The 23,500-nt window shown below is 36.8% G+C and overlaps 1 protein-coding gene across 3 annotated transcripts in view; it reads left to right on the top strand.

Annotated features, from left to right (window-relative positions):
* Positions 1-3,059: 3,059 nt before the first annotated feature.
* The window catches only part of LOC135213021 (E3 ubiquitin-protein ligase PDZRN3-B-like), a 127,529-nt gene continuing 107,088 nt past the window's right edge, over positions 3,060-23,500 (top strand). For 2 of the 3 annotated variants that reach the window (XM_064246830.1, XM_064246829.1), the window contains exon 1: positions 3,061-3,510. In XM_064246830.1, coding sequence (XP_064102900.1) covers positions 3,490-3,510 — 21 coding nt within the window. In that variant the 5' untranslated portion in view covers positions 3,061-3,489. Of the gene's footprint in view, positions 3,511-23,500 lie in introns of all 3 variants that reach the window. The other variant, XM_064246828.1, reaches the window with a different exon arrangement.

Below are 23,500 nucleotides of genomic sequence, written 5' to 3'. Positions count from 1 at the left end.
ATATATATATATATATATGTATATATATATATATATATATATATAGATACACATATATATATATATATATATATATATATATATATATATATATATATATATATATATTATATATATATATATATATATATATATATATATGTGTGTGTGTGTGTGTGTGTGTGTGTGTATGTGTATAAAGTTTTCCTTTAGGGATGAGTTTGCTAACCACATTACCTTCTCCCTCCTGGATACGACCCACCACAGTGTGATAACGACAGGAACACGAAAATGAACACAACCTGCCGTGAATCGAACCCAGGCCTTCCAGCTGATGAGTTGCGTATTTAACGTATGGTTTGCAGCGTGTAATGATAAGAAACATACAAGAAAATTAGTTCTTGAAAGTAAGGAAAAACTTTTTATGGATTGAAATTTTTTTTATCTTTGTCATGTGTGTGTGAGTAACCTAGTTACAGAGCTCTTTTATTTATTTATTTATTTATTAAATCACTAAGCGCTAGCTCAGAAAATGTTGTGACAGGATTAGCTAAACCAGCAGCAGAATCCGAGACAAGGATTAGGGGATCCAGCCATTGATCAAGTCTTGAAGTAGTCTCGAGTTATCATCGTCTCTTGCGCCAGTGCATAAAAGCACCGGGTATGGCATTAGTGTACCCTTTGTCCTCTTCCATTTTTTTTTTCTTTAGTGCTCTCAGCAGATTATTCGACCGATGATAACAGAAGTAAAGAGATTACAGGAATATAATCATCTTAGTCATCACCATGAAGTTTCATTCAAAAGCATCTCAAAAGAGAGAGAGAGAGAGAAGAGAGAGAGAGAGAGAGAGAATTGAGTGATTTATGCTTTTTGATGGATTTACAGATTAATATTTTCGTACTTTTGAAGAAACTTCTTTGCAGCATTACATTATCACTAGTTCCCAGTTGGACGAGTGGTGTTCGCACTCGGCTACCAGTCCGGTGGTCCGAAGTTCGATTCCCAGCTCGGCCAACGCGTAGTCGGAGGAATTTATTTCTGATGATGGAAATTCATTTCTCGATATAATGTGGTTCGGATCTCACAATAAACTGTAGGTCCTGTTGCTAGGCTTTTGCTAGGTGGCCAGTTGGTTCCTAGTCACGTAAAAATATCTAATCCTTCGGGCCAGCCCTAGGAGAGCTGTTAATTAGCTCAGTGATCTGGTAAAACTAAGATGTAATTAATTTTTACATTATCACTTTTCTTTTTTTTTCTTTTTTAACAAATTTCTGGTATTGTGTAAAGCTATGGGCTTGTTTGTTACTCTTCAACAGATAAAAGGCGTGTCGCGTTTTGTGTGAAACTAATTTTTACTCATGCTATCATTCGTACGCTAAAATTTCTCTTAACAGGGATATATATATGTAAAATGAGTTTTTACCCCCAGCATTCTGTTACATGCACTTTATATCTGAATTCCTACTTAGTCTAGGTTTTCATTTGTTCGGCCTTTCCCCTGATTTTCTGCGGATTTCTACAGGTTTTCGTCCTGTTACTCCTTATTCTACATATAACTGTTCTCTCCTCTTCTTAGTTTTCACCACGTGTGCAGACCATCTCAACCTTAGAGATTTTGGTCTGATTTCCACAGGCCCGTATCCAGTTTTTTTTAGGGTGGGTCATTTTTTCCCAAAACTGGACCTTTTCGTCTACAAATGTCATTGCATATATAGGTAGTATATACGAGATGAAATACTTGAAAATGTTATTTTAGTTATATTAAGAAGAAAAATTGGGTACCTATGCAGTCTATGCCATTCTACCCGATTAGATGTTATTCAAAGTACTGGCTTCGGTTAACAGAATTCTACTTATAATGTTGAAAGTTTGCACTGAAATTCAAGATTATTTCTTCAGTTTCATTGATTGTTTCATTTATTATGTTAACAATAACATGTATATTACTTTATTTGTTATGTTATATACTTTGTCTTAACAAAAAACAATAATTATCTATTACTTTGTAAGTACAGTTCAATGAAAAGGATAGTCACAGAAATTATGGAATTCCAGAAATTTTTTTTCGGGGGTGTCGTTCGACCCCCTGACGCCACCGCCCCATCTCGTCTATAGGCATTTACGCTTAACCTTTAGATATATTCTTCCAAGGGTACGTTGTATACTAATAGCTACCACACTCTTGTATTTGTATTTGAAAGTAGTCTAACATAAAGGCTAGACTGGTTATACAGTAATTTTGTCCCTCGTAAGTGTTTGCATTACATTACCTCTAATACTGTATAATTTAGGTAAGCTACGTTATGGGGAAAAGTGAAGACTAGGCTGAATACGGCTGTGACTTCGACCGGTTTTTAGTCTTCTAGAATGTTGCAAAATTTTAATTTTCATTGCAATATTTTGTTAAGTAGATGACAACAAACTTTATCTCTCTGTTCATTGGATGGGAGGGAAAAGACATAACTGTTGAAGCAAATTGTATCTACTATGAAATAGATTTAATTAGCTTTAGAAGGTTGAAGAATAAACTGATAAAATTTCCTTAATTCAGACTTGAATTAAACCAACATTTTCAGTACAGTTCCTAAATGAACATTTAGTTTGCATTGATTATTTTGATAGTTGAAGTGTCAATAGTTGTCCAGAAATATGTACTCCATTACTGTGGGCGTGATCAGAAAACAAAAATGTTTAGTCAAGACAAGCATACGTAGGTAGCGTCAGAAGTTGTTGCTCCCAGCACCACTACTGAGATTTGAGATAACTGTCCTTGACCCGCTAGTCAAGAAAGAACTTGGGATTTTTGAAAAAATAAAAAATAAAAGAAACTTTCAAAAGAGGAGGGACAACAAGAACTACAGGGCTGACCTATGGTTGATGTCATGCTAGTGAAACATCTCCGAAATCCCTTTATTTTTTCCAATAATGGTCCGGAAAAAGGACCGGGAGCGTTTCAATTCTGTTGTTAAGGTATCACACACCGTCAGCAGTAGAGAGAAGGCGGATTCATCGTACGGCCGCCAACGCTGTCGCTTGAATGTCCTCGCTTCTGATCCCGGGAGTCGAGCGAGCCGAGAGCGAGAGAGAGGGAGAGTTGTGTTGGTAAACGGAGTCTCTCCCATCCCAGCCAAATTCCCGTTCTCAGTCTGAGTGAAGAAGTGATTGAGGAGGGTAGTGTGTCCGCACTGCAGCTCCTTATCTTGGTGACGCGTGCGACAATATTTTTCCCTCGATGTTTGTGGTGTGCTCAAAATTGGGAATAATGTAGAGGGCCATTGCTTGTGTTTACTCAAGACGTCATTGCATTTTGTAGCCCCCCACAGGCTATTTGCAAAATATTATTCGTGGCCGTTGAAATAGGAGGTTTTAATAAAACAGCGAAGCCTAAGTTGATAGGCCGAGAATTGTTTATAGGCTCTCCTGTGGCACCTTCGGTCGGGCGCGTTTCGGGATGAAGGCTCATCATTGATAATTTTCAGCAGGGATTAAGTCGAGGCTGACAGGTGAAGATGGACTTTATAATCCAGAAGGTAAGTTCACCTGAGATTTGTTTCAGGTGCAAGACCGCCTGACAGACACAAGTTCTGGTAGCTTTGCTGACCAAATGCTTAAGTAGGCTCAAGTTTGGTTAATTTGACTCCATTAGTGTGGGACTTTCATTTGATATTTTCCAAACTAAGAGTGAATGTATTTAAGACATTGTTCACGAATAGAAAGGTTAGTACAGTCTCTCTCTCTCTCTCTCTCTCTCTCTCTCTCTCTCTCTCTCTCTCTCTCTCTCTTATATGGTATTACCTATTGTCCGTTGTGATATATTTCTTAGGAAGTACATCCTAGCTTTGCGCATTTTCCCCCGCAGTGGAGCAGATTTATTCAAGTTAACTCTGTTCAGATTAGTTTCCTTAGCTTTACAATATATTTGCATGAGTTGGGCAAAATTATCATTCAGTACTGATTTATACTTTTTGTTTATAAATCGATATTACAGGTTAACTCAAGGTATCTATGCTAAGATTACAGTTACCAACTAAAACTGATGGGTTTTGCGCAAGACTTAACGTACGCCTGGTGTCGTTGGTCATTTCTCTTGAATATGGCACGAAAATTTAAGAGATTTACAGCGACAGTTCCTTTTAGCCTGTGATTTTCTTGAGAGAAGGATGAAAGGGTACGAGAGATGCAACTGCTACTGGTTAGTTGGATCATCAAAAGGTATATATCGCGTTTGATCTCGAGAACCAGTTTGGTTTCATGAAGGTTGGGGCCAGGTTGAAGTAGAAAACTAGAGACTTGACCGTATCTTAGGACTGGCCGACCTTTAATTTGCAAGCGTTGTTTATACGAAATTTGATGTTAGAGGATGTTCCATCAGGGAGCGCCCCCCACCCCCCCCCCCCCCTTTTTTTTTTTTTTTCTTCTTTTTGCCCGATAGGTGATGTGTATACGGGATGGTAATTGTTTAGCATGTGACGAAGGTAACGTTTTGCAGACGCTGTTAGACTATAAGTGCTAATAGTATGATTTTGGTGCAAGATGTCCATATCGATATATTTTTTATAATGTATGTGTACTTTTTTATCCACATAGCCTAGACATGCATCTCTTTTTCTTCCATGACAAAAGTATGGTCGCCCCATTCCGTATAACCTGTTTTCCTGCATAAGATTCGATTGATTTTTTTTTTTATGTAAATAAAGGTATACGTATAGTAGTCACTTTGAGCTGTGATCAAAGTTTCCTTTTGTTTTCTTATCCAAATCTAACTTGCTGTTTCGTGTTAAGGTCCTGATAAAATTCGTTTAGGTCCTGATAAAATTCTTGGAAGTGTAACAGCTTTGACAGATTAATGTAGAATCGGTGTTATTGTGCCGTTGGCTTTTGATCATTTTATGGTAGATAAAGATGGCAGTGCCCGATTGGGAGCAGAGATGTAATAACTCTCTCTCTCTCTCTCTCTCTCTGAAATATATAATGGTCCCTTTCACATGGATTAGCGAAATCCCATATCTTAAGAACAGAACTGGGCCTATCCCTAGGTAACTTACCCAGGTGATGCGTGATCATTAAAGGCCTAATTATTTGATTAATTGAGCACGCCACGGGCCCTGCTATGAATTATTTAGACCACCACATAAATATTAATGAGTTTGAATGAGAAAGAGGTTCGGGAAGATAGGGAAATAACGGAGGGGGTAGGTTTTGATGTCAGGTACTTTGTATACCTTTTTCATTACAGAGTCGTTCCGTGGGTTGCGTGTTTACAGCTAAATCGTAGGCTATATTATTATTATTATTATTATTATTATTATTATTATAAGAAGGTACGTATACTAGATTCTCTGACAGGACCCTCCACATTCTCTCTCTCTCTCTCTCTCTCTCTCTCTCTCTCTCTCTCTCTCTGACATGAATTAATGTTCTGAAATATTGAAGTTTAATCGTTATGCTAAGTTTGTAAACTTGCCTTTTTTATAGGTTTAAAGGGACTAGGCCTAGCAGCTTTTAAGTCATAGCGTGATTTGGTTTTATATGCGTGAATTAAAATTCACTAAAACAAGTTACAAATTCCTGGACAGGTTGTAACTTTAGGAACTTGAGGTGGGCAATTAGAGATTTTCAAAGGACGCAGTAACTGGAAGCTGTATGATCCATGTACATACGACAATATGGTTAGAGTTACATAAGAAATTATGTAAAGATGTGATTCTAAACAATGGAAATCATTCTCGTTGATGAAATAATGTATAGATACGCCTGGCTTCATTGATATTCCTGCGAATTTTGCTTGGCATTGTTTGTGCACACTTGTTTGTTCGAACCTTTGTGTGCATGTGTGTGTTTATTTAATTATTTATTTATTTATTTTTTTTATGGGGTGGGGGAATTACCCCAGTAGATGCCGTTTGAGAGCATGTCTAGTTTTTATATTATATTAATAATATATATAGGAGATATAGTATATTATATATATAATAGATATTATATAGATATATAATATATATTTGAATCTGAAAATTCAGTTTTCTGATGAGTTCGAATCAGACACTATGAAGCTACATTAATAAGAAAAAAATGTGAACAGGCTCATTTTAACATCAAGAAAACATCACTCTTGGTCATAGATCACGGATGGCTTTTTGTTGGTCGAAGAAACGAAGTTCCAAAACACAAGAGGACCTATACTCTGTTTTTTTTTTCATCTGTCCATCCGCCTGTGGTGTTTTTGTATGGTAACACTGCTTCCCGGGCTTTAAATAGTTACGCTATGTGTAAGTTTTAGGTAAATAAAAGGATATCTGGGTGTACATTTGCAACTGAATAGTGTTTTAGTAATTTACTGTATGCGAATTACACCGTTAATAATCGAAATGGTTTATTATTATTGTTGTTGAATGTACGCTGAATGTAACTATCCAAAGCCCGGGACGCAGTGTTACCATAAGCAAACACCTCAGGCGGGTAGACAGATGGAAAAAAACTGAGTATAGTTGTAATTTAATCTTCAAGATAGTTAAACACTGTTTCTTTGTAAAGATATCATTAATAAAATGATTTACGGCATATTCTTTTATTTCTTTTCGCTATCTTTACCTTGCCAGATACATCGACAATGTATTTTTTTTTTTTTTTTACTTCTTTTATTAGTTCCTCGTTAGACGAGTGGTTTTCGCGCTCGGATACCAATCCGGTGGTCCGAAGTTCGATTCTCGGCTCGGGCAACGGGGAATCAGGGAAATTTATTTCTGGTGATTAGAAATTAATTTCTCGATTTAATGTGGTTCGGATCCCACAATAAGCTGTAGGTCCCGTTGTTAGGTGACCAATTGGTTCCTAGCCACGTAAAAATATCTAATCCTTCGGGCCAGCTCTAGGAGAGCTGTTCATCAGCTCAGTGGTCTGGTTAAACTAAGATAGACTTAACTTTATCTTCTTTTATTATCTTGTTTTTGTATTTCTTTTCCATTAGCTGTGTCCATATTCTTCATTTGTATAGCGTCGTGAATTAACGTAACATTTTTATGGTGTATAAAAATAAGTATTGAATGGGATCAGAATTAAATTAATTTTAAATTTCCCAACTTCAGAAAATAGTATTTGAAGGTATGAAATCATAGAAGAATGACTCTAGTCTTTAAGATAAGGCTTATTTAGAAAGAGAGAGAGAGAGAGAGAGAGAGAGAGAGAGACCTGACTCCTGACGCTAAGGGATATGGTAATGTGGTCTAAGTCCGTCTTAACCGAACAATGATTCCTCTGTTCCACTCTGGCACCTCAGTGTAGGACCCAGGGAGGTCCCATCTCAGCTCAACTGAGCAAGAAGAGAGAAAGAACGAGAGAGATTGTATTATTGTATGGGACGCACTACACTCTCTATACTCCTCCTCCTCCTCCTCTCGTGTAGCCTTGTGAGGGAATGGAACCCATCACGATGTGTATGGTTGTATGGTATGGGCGCTGTTTATGAGACCTGTTTACTTGTTGTGGGTGTCGGGTATGAGGGACACATGTGTGGGCGTAGTGTTTGTTTTGGAATTGCGTCTGTGAGCCCTAGGGTGTATTCAACCCTCCTATGCTTGTTCATTTTCCAGGGGAAGGCGTTTTTAGCCTTTTCTTAGTAAGTCTATCATGTCTATGGTCAGTTTTCGCAGACTAAAAATGTTTGTGGCTTTTAGTAAATTTTTAACGCCCTGAAGGTGTCACCACACACACACACACACACACACACACACACACATATATATATATATATATATATATATATATATATATATATATATGTATATTCATATTGACGGTACTGCACTGTGTAGTAAAGTAGGCTGCTTAGTTTCAAGTGTGTGTGTGTAGACTGTAGAGGGTAAGTTATCGTTGCCTAGGAACCATTTGGAGGTAGTTGGGGTTGTGATAATCCATGTTTCCTGCAAGGAAGTTATCATGTGAGGATGATAATGGCACCACTGTTACGGATTAATGGGAATGCGCGCGAGACTTTCTCCTTCTCTGTGATGTTTAGTACTGGGAGGAGTTAAAGGTGTTTGTATGGTAATAAGAGACGTGTCTGTGTGTGTGGAAAGGCGCCTTTTGAGAAATCGCTCTGGGATGGGCTGTAGTATCATAGTCAAGATTGGAGGTTACGAGCCAATACTTTTCAAACTGGGGATGTTAAACAGACAGACCAAGAGAGAGAGAGAGAGAGATGGTCAGGGAGGGGGTCCTCCTATCATAGCATGGCTTGCGTCTGAAGAGATACGTGTAGTCTGCAAGTTTTTTCTTTCTTTCTTTCTTTCTTTTTGGGAGCTTGACTGTAATTCCCTCCCTCTCCTGACATGTTCAGGAATATAGACTTGTTTTTCTTATTTAGGTTTGCCATTTAAGATAATATTCACGGTGGTAACTTAAATTTTGTGTTCATGGTGGTAACTGATGTTTTGCGTTCATGGTGTTTACTTATGTTTTCATGTTGATGTTTCGGATATCCTTTGCTGAGACACAAGCGTAAAACGATAATATGGAGAAGTGTGATTGCCGTCTCATATGAGTCCTGGAGATTTTAGAAACAACCTCGAACTAGAAAGACAACTTGTGTTACTGTATTTTGTTTAATGCGACACAACAAATGAACGAAAACCTTGTGGTGTAAAACTGAGGACAACAGCCAAAGAACGCTGAAAGTTTCAAGAGCGAAAGTATGTGTGTGTGTGCTCTCTCTCGCCACTGTGAGGAGTTGGTAGGCAGTTGTGGTGGCCACGAGGGTTATTTAATGATGTGGGAGGTAAAATGGTTTAGGGGGTGGCTGTGGCCAGGATAAGTGGGAGAGCTGCTGATAAATTGTGGCACTGGCAGAATTTGGCATTGGTAGATTGTGTGGCACTTTGACTTTCCTTTTTTTATATTTCGGCAGAGAATAGTTACTGACCCTCTTTTGCTGTTGGTGTAGTTAACTATTCTGTTTTGGTTTCGGCGCCAAGCGCAATATAGTACTATGGTACATAGTTCTCGTAGAATATAGCAGTAACTTTCATGTCGGCACTTTTAAGCTTTATTTCTTGTTGTTAGCTGGTTTCAAGTAAGGTATGTTATGTCCATCACTTATTTTGAATATATTGGCATCGAATATGCAGACTTTAAATATATTGGCATCGAATATGCAGACTTTAAATATATTAGCGTCGAGTATGCAGTCTTTAAATATATTGGCATCGAATATGCAGACTTTAAATATATTGGCATCGAATTTGCAGACTTTAAATATATTGGCATCGAATTTGCAGATTTTGAATATATTGACATCGAATATGCAGACTTTAAATATATTGGCATCGAATATACAGACTTTAAATATATTGGCATGGAATATACAGACTTTAAATATTTTGGCATCGAATATGCAGATTATTAATATATCGTCATCGAATATGCAATGTATAAATCATATTGAGCATCGAATAGCAGACTTTTAAATTAATTGGCATCGAATATGCAGACGCTTAGATATATGGCATCGAATATGCTGACCGTTAAAATACTGGCCTCGAATATGCAGATTTTAAATATATTGGCATCGAATATGCAAACTTTAAATATATTAGCATCGAATATGCAGACTTTAAATATATTGACATGGAATATGCAGACTTAATATATATTACATCGTGAAATATGCCCGATTTTAATATTATTAGCCTCTGAATATGCATATTTAAATTTAAAATATTGGCATCGAATATGCAGACTTTAAATATATTGGCATCGAATATCTAGATTTTAAATATATTGGCCTCGAATATGCAGATATGCAGATTTCAAATATATTTGCCTCAAATATGCAGACTTTAAATATATTGGCATCGAATATGCAGACTTTAAATATATTGGCATCGAATATGCAGATTTTAAATATATTGGCATCGAATATGCAGACTTTAAATATATTGGCATCGAATATGCAGATTTTAAATATATTGGCATCGAATATGTAGATTTTAAATATATTGGCCTCGAATATGAAAACTAAATATATTGCATCGATATGCAGACTTACAATGTATTGGCATCGAATATGTAGATTTTAAATATATTGGCCTCGAATATGAAGACTAAATATATTGGCATCGAATATGCAGACTTTAAATGTATTGGCAACGAATATGTAGATTTTAAATATATTGGCCTCGAATATGAAGACTAAATATATTGGCATCGAATATGCAGACTAAATATATTGGCATCAAATATACAGATTTATTTGCCTTGATTATCAGACATACGGGATTGTTGACATTTTGCGAGCTCGTCAATAAATGATCTTGTTCACTTTTAGTTCTTTTTTTTTTTTTTTACAGAAACAGAAAATTAGTCAGGAATGCACATTTGTTTAACTTACTCTATCAACAATTTTATTCAACTTAGTTTTCAGTCCGACTGAAGTCCAGGAGTAGCTAACAACGACTCAATAAATTATTTACTATTCCAAGTTATAATTTGGCAACGGGAAGAACTATAGATGACAGGTTACCTAAGAAAGAGAAAACGATCAGAATTGCATTAATCAGGTCAGTTGAAGATGACCTGTAATGGACGCGTAGACTTCCCAGGGGGAATAAACATAGCAGCTGTTGGAATAATAGGGGCTTAAGTCCCCAGCTGGTAAGAAGCCCTGTAAAGCTAAATCATCATGAGTTGATTTTGCCTGAAAATTACACAGATGTATACTATACATACAAGGCATATACTATATGTACTATATATATATATATATATATATATATATATATATATATATATATATATATATATGTATACAGAGAGAGAGAGAGAGAGAGAGAGAGAGAGAGAGAGAGAGAGAGATATGGGAATGTGCTTGTGTGGACACACACAAATAACCGATCAACTCTCATATTTGATAAGAAATAATTATTTCTCCTATCCTAATTTTCAATTATTAGCCGTAGCCATTTTAGGTGAATGTCTGTCAAATTACAATGGGACTTATATTCTTCCAGACGTTGCTGGTGAAAGACTTATACTATAAGGAAGGTAAAGAAGTATATAATTTATAATAATGGGTTATGGTGGTTTCTTCGTAATATTACTAAATGTGCTGATGAACTTTTGTCGAGTGAGTCGTCCTTTCGTGGAAAAAAATAAAATCCTTTATGACTCATGAAATTCGTCGTTGTGGTTCACGGCTTTTGCAGTTAATTGAATTTTTTTGCATTGAAAATGCTACGTTTAATATTGCTTTCTTATTAATGATTATACGATTTGTGAATTTATTTGCATTATTTTCTCTGCTCTTTCTCTGTTTTTTGTTAGTATTTTCATGGAATTGTCCCATGTTTTATTTCTCTCTCTCTCTCTCTCTCTCTCTCTCTGGCTCTCTCTACTCGTGCGTCAGGTCTCGTCTCTCGTCTCTCTCTCTCTCTCTCTCTCGTTGTTATCAGTAACTCGGCGCCCCTTCCTTGATCTCCATCTCCGTGTTTCCAAAGCCCAACTTTGATAGATTGCTCGATATGAATATGTAATTGGACAGGAGGCAACATTTGTAGGACTCTGGCCGTCACGAGAAATGGATACTGCCACGCGGGAATGATCCTACCTTTGATATATAGACGTTTGGGCAGATTTCTTTGGTTTTAGGTGTGAAAATCTTCTCAGATGTGGTCAGTGTGATAGCAGTACATTTCTCTCTACTTGCAAAAAGAGAGTTCCTCGTTGGGAGAATGGTTTACGTGCCCCCCTACCGATTCGGTAGTCCCGGGTTCGTTTCTCCGCTCTGCCAACAAGGAATGAGAGGAATTTATTAGAAATTAATTTCTCGATATAATGTGGTTCGGATCCCAAATAAGCTGTAGGTCCCGTTGCTAGGTAACCAATTGGTTCCTAGCCACGTAAAAATATCTAATCCTTCGGGCCAGCCCTAGGATAGCTGTTAGTCAGCTCAGTGGTCTGGTTAAACTGAGATATACTACTTAGCTTGCAGAAAGAGCGTTTTCATTATTGTTGTCATTTTTCATTCCAAGAATAGAACGTCCAGAAATGATATATGTGTTTTAAGGAGATTTTATCCTAGTGGATTTTGTAAGGCTAGACTGCTGCGAATAAAGTTTATTATTATTATTATTATTATTATTATTATTATTATTTTTTTTTTTTTTTTTTTTTTTTTTTTTTTTTGCTCTATCACAGTCCTCCAATTCGACTGGGTGGTATTTATAGTGTGGGGTTCCGGGTTGCATCCTGCCTCCTTAGGAGTCCATCACTTTTCTTACTATGTGTGCCGTTTCTAGGATACACTCTTCTGCATGAGTCCTGGAGCTACTTCAGCCTCTAGTTTTTTCTAGATTCCTTTTCAGGGATCTTGGGATCGTGCCTAGTGCTCCTATGATTATGGGTACGATTTCCACTGGCATATCCCATATCCTTCTTATTTCTATTTTCAGATCTTGATACTTATCCATTTTTTCCCTCTCTTTCTCTTCAACTCTGGTGTCCCATGGTATTGCGACATCAATGAGTGATACTTTCTTCTTGACTTTGTCAATCAACGTCATGTCTGGTCTATTTGCACGTATCACCCTATCCTTTCTGATACCATAGTCCCAGAGGATCTTTGCGTGATCGTTTTCTATCACTCCCTCAGGTTGGTGCTCGTACCACTTATTACTGCAAGGTAGCTGATGTTTCTTGCACAGGCTCCAGTGGAGGGCTTTTGCCAGCTGAATCATGCCTCTTTTTGTACTGGTTCTGTGCAAGTGCCGGGCATTCACTTGCTATGTGGTTTATGGTTTCATTTTTCGTATTGCACTTCCTACATATGGGAGAGATGTTATTTCCGTCATCGTACTTTGAACATATCTGGTTCTTAGGGCCTGATCTTGTGCCGCTGTTATCATTCCTTCAGTTTCCTTCTTTAGCTCTCCCCTCTGTAGCCATTGCCAATTGTCATCGCTGCTAGTTCTTTAGTCTGTCTCATGTATTGTCCGTGCATTGGTTTGTTGTGCCAGTCCTCTGTTCTTTCTGTCTTTCTCCTGTCTCTGTATATTTCTGGGTCTTCGTCTACTTTTATTAGTCCTTCTTCCCATGCACTCTTTAGCCACTCGTCTTCACTGGTTTTCAGATATTGCCCCAGTGCTCTGTTTTCAATGTTGACGCAGTCCTCTATACTTAGTAGTCCTCTCCCTCCTTCCTTTCGTGTTATGTATAGTCTGTCCGTATTTGCTCTTGGGTGTAGTGCCTTGTGTATTGTCCATTTGTTTCCTGGTTTTCTGATCTATGCTGCGGAGTTCTGCCTTCGTCCATTCCACTATTCCTGCGCTGTATCTGATTACTGGCACTGCCCATGTGTTTATTGGCTTTTATCATATTTCCGGCGTTGAGTTTTGACTTGAGTATCGCCTTGAGTCTCTGCATATATTCTTTCCTGATCGTGTCCTCATCTTTTGGCTGTTTTATATCTCCTCCTTCCATTATTCCCAGGTTATTTGGTATCCTGTTCCATCATGCTATGTGGTTTGAATGTTGCTCCCATCTGGTAGCTTTATCCCTTCAGTTCTTCGTTACTTTGCCTTTTTGTATGTTGACTAAGGCGCATTTTTCTATACCAAACTCCATTCTGATGTCCCCAGATACAATCCTTACAGTCTGGATTAGGGTATCTATTTCCTTGATGCTCTTTACCATACAGCTTGATGTCGTCCATTGAACATCAGATGGTTGATTTTGTTGCCTCTTTTTCTTGAGTTTGGTACCCGGCATCCATCTTCGGTAGTACCTTTTGTCATGGAAATCATGGCTACTACGAAGAGTAGTGGGGACAGTGAGTCGCCCTGGAAGATCCCTCTCCTGATATTAACCTCTGCTAGTCTTATTCCAGAGCTTGTAAGTATTGTATTCCAGTTGCACATTGTATTTTTGAGGAAGCTGATGGTATTTTCCTCTGCCCCATATATTTTCAGGCATTCTATTAGCCATGTGTGTGGTATCATGTCGAAGGCTTTCTTATAGTCTATCCATGCCATGCTTATTATTATTATTATTATTATTATTATTATTATTATTATTATTATTATTATTATTATTTAGGAAGCAGACCCTCTCTCATTTATTAGTATTATTATTATTATTATTATTATTATTATTATTATTATTATTATTATGATCGCTACTTCATGTAGTTGAATGAATTAATTGAACTTACGCAGAATCCGTAGTCGATGTATGAAAAGAAAAACAAGGAAGTAAATCAAGGAAGTACAGAAAAATAAAACAGCATATTTTATAGATATATAGTATACTTAAACGGTTGTTTAAAACGTCAGCAAAATGCAGACTGTTAAATGTGATAGCTTCAAAGTTTCATAGGCCTCGTTAGTCGTATTCCTATAAAAAAATAAAAAAAACTGGAAGTCTTTAAATGTTGTGAAGTATTTGTCCGTTATTTGTAATGATTTTTGTCTGACTACAGTCTTCGTCACATTTTTAGTCGCTTTGCTTTTCTTAGTTCTCACTGTTCGTATGTGAAGCATTTGCTGTATTTCAACAGAAAGTAGTGGTAAGGTTATGTTCTCATTTTCGACGAGAGTAATTGCCAAGTTTATTGCTGTTTGGGCAATATATTTCTTGCTACAGTAATGCTACATGCATGTAGATCATTTTCTTTAAAAATAGGCTCTGATCTATACAAATTACTCGATCTCTACAAATTACTCTTGTTTGTCCACAGTTTTTCCTTTGCATTTCTGGGTTGTCGGTGTGAAGTAAATATGGTTTGTTTCAGTTTTCCCTGGCTTCTAGGCTAGATGAGAATATACTCACCTATTTGCACACAATTTGGCATGACGAATGTATTTTATTTGAAATCTCATGCTCTTCGTAAAGCTCCTCCTTTACTCATTCTGTTCCTTTCCTTGATTGTATAAGCTTTTTTCCCCTGACACACACTCACACACACACATATATAAGTGTGTATGTTTGTGTTTACGGTCAATTCCATAAACAAGGACGGGATCCAGGATGAATAAAAAATTTTTTATTATCACTACCAATTTCTTCCTTGAACTGCTGAATCGATAGTGACCTTCAAATATATGTAATTTCGGTCTTCTTCTTCCCAGTTTTAACCCATTTTTATATGTAAGTTTGGTAATATTTGTCATTCCTAAAATCTATTGTTATATAAGTGATGAGACTCGAAGTGGAATGAGGAATATGATCCAACAGATTTCATGCAAAAGGAAAAGTTTGGGGAAGTGGGGAAGGGGTGGGGGGTGGGGGGGGGGGGGGGGGGGGCATAGTGCCTGGCGAGGATAGTGAGGGGCTGTTTATCAGACCTGAATCGCACCACTGAATCGGGCCGGGCGCTTTTTAGGGGGATCACACGGGGAAAACGCAAGAGGTGGGTAAGGAGAGAGAGAGAGAGAGAGAGAGAGAATATTACGTCCTTTTTTTTTTTTTTTTTTTTTTACTGCTACATGGAAAAACGCAGGATACCTATGTTACGTTAGGAGTGCTTGAGAAATGATGTGTTTTTGGCATTTAAATTATTTTTATAGATACATTCGAAATTTGTTGGCTACCATTTTGATTCAGTGTCTTAGTTTTTATTGGACATTCAAAATTTGTAGGCTGCCATATTGATTCAGTGTCTCAGTTTTTATAGGCCAGTCACCCATTAGAATTAAGGTAAATGATAGGCAAGGGCAGTATTATTAACCGAGTTTTTATTGTCATCGTTTGTATCAGAGCGAGGTTGTTTGGAGATTTACTGTTGTTACAACAGATATCCTGGTTTCTTTGGAAATTGCGATCTTGTCCTTGTGTTAGCCTGTGTTTATTGTGATGCCATTAAGATGCTTATATAACGATGCCATTTCTTTGCTATATTTCCTTGGGATCTTTATTTAACAACAAAATATGTTCAAACTGTCATAATTACCAGTTGTGTCATGAATGTGTATAATATAGTATAGCTGTCACGAATACAATTTATATATATATATATATATATATATAATATATATATATATATATATATATATTGTTTGTGTTGCAGTTAGAAATTATTTTTTTATGTATTCATGGATTCCGTGACTCAGATTTATTTAAGGGAGCTCCATCGCGCTGCTCAGTAATTATTGGGGTTAAGAAGGTATTATTAAGTCATGAATAATTCTCAAGAATGTAGTTGAAAACGTCTTACTTCTTAAAGTCCGTGTTTTAGTCAGTACTATATATATATATATATATATATATATATATATATATATATATATATATGTAATATGTATATGTGATTGTACACTAAAACACTTTAGAGATTAACTACACAACAGTCACTATTTACTTTTCGAATAGTGGATGAACACTTACACTGACGGCTCATCAGCAGGACGTCCAAACCTCTCACTCATAATGCGCGCACTCATATTTGTGACCATCTTTTCCGGTAACTTATTCTCTGCTTGTATCCAGGACTTTTTAGTTATCAGCCCCTTCCTCTTGACAGTTATGAATAATACGTAATTTTTCACACAACTTATCTTTATCTACGTCCGTTCTTTCCACATGTTTAGACCATCTCAGATTATCATTGCGTTCATAATTGTACTTACTCTCACAGTTTAAGTTCCTTTTATCTCTACCTTGGAGGATTATTCCTCCAAGATCTCTACGCAGTCCCCAGCCTCCCAGTTCTTCTTGAGGCGCATAAAGGTGACTACGCTCTAAATAATAATAATAATAATTCAATCTCATTTTTGCGAAGATAAATGCGCTCCTCAAAGAAGTATGGCTAAATAGGACTCGGAGTGCTGTGTCGTAAACCGAACATATTAGAATGTTGAAAAAAATATTAATATTTACGAATGAAAATGTCGAAAAGAGAAATATAAAGAAATATAAAAATGATTTAAGAGACGCAGAATTGAGAGATTTAGGAATTTTGTTCCATTATTCTTCGTGTTTTATTTAAACCCTTAGGCAATCCTACAACTGGCAGGGAGCCAAGAGTGGTTTACCTTGTGATCTATGCAAGGCTACATTGTCAAGGACCCTCTCTTTGTAAGACATTGGTTTTAGATACCTCGGGTGTTTCTTATCGCCTGGGTTTCGGTGTGGGAGAGAGATAGATGAGGAGAGAGTGTCTACATTACATGCTTTTAATATTCCTGACGATAATTGCAGATTCGCATTAGTTTTTGTATTCAATGTTTACTTTTGTATTTGATGACTGTTTGTAGCCTTTATTTATATATACTATAACTTGGAAAAATACACACGCACACACACTATACATATATGTGTGTTTGTGTATATATTAAACTGTATGTTGTGTGTGTATATGTAGCACTGCATAATGTTATTCCATTGAAACTCTGAATAAGTTATTACCTCAGTTTTTTTTATTTATTTTTTTATTTTTTTATATAAGCCCATATTCGTTGTTGAGCATGTTTTAGGTGTGAATATATTATGAAACATTATAATCACATGGCGTAAGTGAAAAAGAGGTGTCTGTGGAAGTAAAAGCTGGAGTGCATAAAATAAGTGTTAAGTGGGAAAGTAAGTCCGGTTGAAAGGGTTAGAATTTTACAGATTGGGTAATATATAAAGTATGGTATAGGCCTATCGGTCTTGTAAAGGCCCCCCCCCCCCTCAGAATTCTTGCAAGGTTATATGGATTGCAAGAGATGTACAAATGGAGAGCTTTAATATCACTAACTTTAAAGATTTGTATGAAATAGACAAAGGGTAATTTTTTTTGTGAGCATTTTTTTTTTTTTTTTTTTTGTTCATCCTTGATTCGCAGTTGAAGATTGTACTTAAGCATAAGGTCGCTGGCAATGATGTTCGGCTATAGACTTAGTATAATATCCGTAACGCATAGCATCTAATCACTCAAGAAAAAAAATGCTAAACTGGAAGAAAAAAATGCTAAACTGGAAGTACATTTGCATCTGTTTGCTCTTTTGGGCTTAGTCTAGACAGCACAGTTTAGAAGTTTGAGTACGGTACTTATTTAAGATACTACCCAAGTGGTTCGGACCGGCGGTGGTAATTCAAGGTGCTGAATAACAAATTGTTTAGATGGGCTGTCATTTGCTTCGGGTTGGCCTTGCTGCGTTTTGCATCCCCGCTGTCTTCAGTGGACCCGTAGTTCATTTCTTTGTTGTCATTATTTGCTCCCGTGATACTTCATAATTATAGATGATGTAGTATTATTTCGAGGTCTGTCTACTGTTATGTTAACAGGTACGGTAATTATTGTGGAAAAATGTACAAGGTTTGGATTGTTATTAATCTCTTCATAATTATAATGTAGTCTAGCTGTGTATGAATTTGTTCTGTAATTATGATTATAATTTGAATGAGAATTCCAAGGAGAATAAATATAGAAAAGAAACCAGTTAGTTTTCATCGAATTTCAGGTGGCCCTGGAGATCAGCAATACGGGCAACACCCACAAGACGAAGAGCTCTAGTACACACACACATCACTCATAATATTTGTTATTTTCTTGGAGGCTACAACTTCGTGAACTGAGCATTATAGAGGCCTTGGGATTGCCACAAGTTTAAAAGGAAATGCCTAGTTGAGAGAGGTGTAAAAATAAACTATATTCTCAGTATTCAACATATTGTAGCACAAACAATTCTGTTTATTGGGGATTGTGAATTTAGTTGAAAACTTGACGAAAAAATTTGTTATAGAATCAAAGACAGCTCTTCCAGCAGAAGTATGAAGTACATTTTGGGATTGCATTCGTATAATCAAGACGATTTTACAGTCCTGTTGTAAACTAAGTAAATTTTGAAAAAAAAAAAAAAAAAAAAAGTGTGAATGATTATTAAGCATCAGACCCTTGTGATCACCTTCTGCTTTCGTTTGCACTCTTCAAAAAGAGTTCGTCATTCAAGAGGCAGCCTTAGTATTGCTATCGTTTTCAAGTCTCTTTCTTTTACTTACATCATTTCATTACTGTGTTTCATTTACGTATTGGCTTTTAAAGGTATCAGAGTTCGAAGGCTTTCACCTCTTAAAAGTTACCATATTTTTATTTTCTTTTACCTTGTTCTACCGTGCTCTCGGTGGCCACGGTTCTACCAAGTGTATGTAAGAGAGATAGAGAGAGAGAGAGAGATTGGATAAGGGGGAGGGGTAAAAGGGGGTGGGGGGTTAATGATGCCCAAGCGTGAAGCAGACCTGATTATTGTGAGGTGTTTTTTATGGGAAGTTGGGCACGCGTAAGACACATCACAATGAGACGATAAACCTACCCTACCCTACTCCACCTATAACGGCGTCTCCCTCTGTCCAGGTCCCTGCTGACTTCGACGCCAGACAGCCAAAGCCCTCCTCCTCTTTCCTCTGCCCCTCCTCCGCCATGCCCCCAAACCCCATATGGCAATCCTTGGGGGAAACGTGGAGTGGGAATGTAAATTGAAGGCCAGATTCAAATCAAGCTTTTGCTTTGGCCATTATTTGCGATTTTGTAAAAATGAAAAAAAAATATATATAATAAAATAAATTTAAAAATGTAGGATTATATAATAATAATAATATCTTATAATAATTATAATATTTGTTTCAGCTCAGGTATTTGTTTCAACTCAGGCTGATATAATGGAGGCAAAGATAATGTAGATGAATAGTAAGAGTTAAAGGTATGGTGATAATAGGGGCAAAGAACGTAGTCGTCTAATCCACGTATATGCCTTTACTCTGATTACTGTTGTAATGATTAAATTACATATTTGGTTCTAATAGTGGAAATTTGGAAATTGGGAACTTTCGTTCCCATATTCCAGTTTTTGAAGCTGTCATCAAACTGTTCAATCCCAGAGATTGTCACGAATATTAGTATTTAGCTGTAACGAAATTGTGGAGTTAAAATTGTGAAATATACAGATTGTTGTCAAGACTAGCTATACAGTTCGCTTATAATGTAAGTAACGCAAGTTGTATTTTATGTATGCGCAGTTGTTCGTTACTTAGTTGTGACTATTTTCTTTGTGTTCTTTTATGACTTTTTTCCACTTTTTTTCCTCTCCCTCCTTTGTCACGGACCAACATTGGCAAACGGCCGTCGGAGCCCCTTTACACTGCGTGCCATTCACCTCTTTATCTTGAACACACTTTCTCACTTCCTGGATTTTAAGGCCTTTCCTTACAACACGTTTTTCACCACATCTTTCCAGTGACGTTCACTTTCTATTTAATCTATTTTATCTTCGCTACGCTTAAAGCAAAGTTTCTATTTTTGCCCATTTTGATGAAACACGTTTGCGAGGCAACCCTTTTATATATATATATATATATATATATATATATATATATAATATGTGTGTGTATGTATGTGTATGTATACGCATAATTACACATAATCACGAGTGCTTATATGCATTGTATTATGCTAGATACTCCTGTCTTTTATACAAGTGAGTGTAGAAGTAACGTGGAATTTCAGGAAGGCTGAACATTGAACAGAAGTCTGCACAAACACGTACAAACAGCCTAACAAAGATGTCGAAGAAACTGCTGTCGAGATTCGAGAAAAGATAATACCAGCTGCATAGGGAGCCATTCAAGTGTGGCGATGAATGGCCTGCTTGCTTCTGTGTTTACCTTGTTAAGTTGCAGGGTATTCTTCCCTCTTTTAACGCTTTTTGGGTCTTTTATCTGTGTATTTACTGGCTATAGTAAATATACGCTCAGTGAGTGTGTGTGTGTGTATGGTGTACACATTTTTGCTAATCAGCTGTTTCTCTTTAAAGGGTAAATTTAAAAAAAAAAAAAGCAGCGGCACCTATAACATTCGTCGTATTAACCAATATCTATTTATCTATCTTTATTTGTATAGATAGGTAGATTTATCAGAATGTATGTTTCCTTTGTATATAAAATTGAATATATGCTTTAACATCGAATACACTTTATTCAGTATTGATAATGGATTTTCGTATAAATTTCCCCACCCCATCTCTCTCCTTACATCAGTCATTGATCTACGATCGTTTCTGTCATAATCCTCTTTGTGTTTTGGATTATTCATTTGTCATATTGGTTTGGTACTTTCGAGGATAGCACTATCTATTTGCTTGCACGCCTCCCTCGTAGTATGATGTCGATTATCATCTACTGATTTAACAGTTAAGTGTAAATTATAGCCAGACCTTGCAAAGCGTTCAGTTAAGCACGTCGTAAGTAACATCTGTTGACGGAAGCAAACCATTTAAAAATGAGCTTGAATGATCGGCAACAAAGTGGATGGTACTACGTGGCCGATTGATATTTTAGCTTTAAAACGAGCTCTAAGTAGTGTTAACACCCAACACACGCACCGTTCTTAAGAACTAGAGAGGTCGTTAAAGACGCGTGCGAAAAGAAGTTGTGCTTTGCCTTTTTGATCTTCATGCTCAGATCCCACTCCTCTCCGATGCCATCACCATCCATGTGACCTCCCGTATGTAGGGGGTACCTGTGTCGGAGAGAAGAAGAAGAGGTCTTGCGCCTATTTCAAGAGGGAAAACATATCGTACCGCACTCTCGAGTTTAGTCTCTCACTCCTTCATGCCCCGCCCCCTCCCAATCTCCACCACCTTCCTTGACTTATCCTGGTAACTCAGGCACTCGGGTTGACTCACCTCGCAAGATGTTCCAAGCTGCTTTTCCAAGCTTTTGCCTTGAATAATCAATGCTGTAGTGCTGTTTCTGTTTCCTTTCATTCGATGCATTGTTACCCACACGGCTTCTCGTTGTACTTTGTTATTGTTTTGGATCGAGAGCTTCTCCTCTTGTGGGCTGCGTTCATGTTAGGTACCAGATGGTTGAGGAATTCATGTGATACCTCAAGAGGCATCTTTTTTTTCTCATTCTTTTTCATTCTTACTTCTTGGGCTTAGGTATTTTTTTAATATGCTTGCAATTTCTTTTATTTATTTCTGTTTGCGCTGGTGTTAGTTGTAATTTATAAATTTAAAAATTATATTTCTCCCTCATTTTATGGATATCCGTGCCTGGTGACGCTTTACCTGAATGGTTATATATATATATATATACTATATATATATATATATATATATATATATATATATATATTATATATATATATATATATATATATCTATATATATATAATATGACAAAAATAATCCTTTGTCTCTGAAGAGTTTTGGCGCCAGAAGTTTACAGCCTTATGGTTTTCTCTGTAAGTCTTCAGGGGTGAAGATGCTAAATACAAAACCTTTTTTAAACCATAGCAAAGCTGGTACCAGCGGGCTCTCTCTCTCTCTCTCTCTCTCTCTCTCTCTCTCTCTCTCTCTCACAATGTATGTGTGTGTATATAACTTCTATCACGGGAATAACAGCGTAATGTTTAAACAAAGTATGTAGCCACGAGAAAATCTAACAACATTGGCATGCGAACATCAACCTTGGCTTTGACAATTGGCCCACTACGGACGACTGACTACCAAGTACTTGCTCACAATTCACCGCAGAGGTTTCATATATACCTATATATATATATATATATATATATATATATATATATATATAATATATATGTGTGTGTGTGTGTGTGTGTGTGTGTGTGTATGTGTGTGAGTGCATGCACATATATACACATATTATGAACGTGTTTACGGATAAAAAGTAAGAAAATGTAACAGTTTGGATTCTTGATGAGCATATCCCATTTACGTGCTGTAATAACAGTCCAGGCTAGTATTTTTATTCCATTGACGGGGCCGGGGGAATTAAATATTATTTTTTTTTTTATCTCGCAGGTCCAGAAAGGTCAGGCATTAATACCTGACCTATATTTGTAACTTTGTGAACTATATACTATCTATATACCAGACTCACGATTTTCCGTGACCAAAAAAAAAATCAGTGTATTTTTTATATGATATTGGAGACACGCCCAGCTGTGTTCTGATTTCTATGCCATTCATAGGCTAATGATTGTGTGTGTGTGTGTGGTAAGTTTAGTTATGTTTATTTTCCTTGCAGGCTTTGGTATAAATACTGCTAAGTATTTATACCAAAGTAAGTTCCAATATATTTTCAGTGCCCAAAATATGGAAGCACTCTGAAAACTTAGGATTGATGGTCAGTGGTCATTATAAATTACAATTGATTTATATATTAGTTATATAAAGTGTAATTGATTTGTGTGTGCAATATATATATTTGTCAGTTTTCACATGGTTATTTTTTTTTATTTCAGCTCATCTTATAGGCCTAGGTATACCTCCTTTGCCTATGCTATAGATTCCTTGCTTTTTATTTATTTAGGATCCTCTTCCATTTCAGCATTCTGTCTGTAGTAGGCTATTCCAGTTCGTCTTTCCCCCCAGAGAGCACATAACCTCTCCATTTTTGTAGACTGGTTAGGCTTATGTAAATAAATTCGTCCATCGCACATCACGGGTCGGCAGCGGCTACAGGTGTGAGTCATTTCACGGGCGTTTACCCTTCCCTTCCTTTTCAGGGATCGCCTCTCTCTCCTCTCTTTCC

The sequence above is a fragment of the Macrobrachium nipponense genome, chromosome 42, assembly GCF_015104395.2.
Source record: "Macrobrachium nipponense isolate FS-2020 chromosome 42, ASM1510439v2, whole genome shotgun sequence".
NCBI lineage: Eukaryota > Metazoa > Arthropoda > Malacostraca > Decapoda > Palaemonidae > Macrobrachium > Macrobrachium nipponense.
The sequence above is the reverse complement of the archived record's forward strand: the minus strand, read 5'-3'. Positions and strand labels throughout refer to the sequence as shown.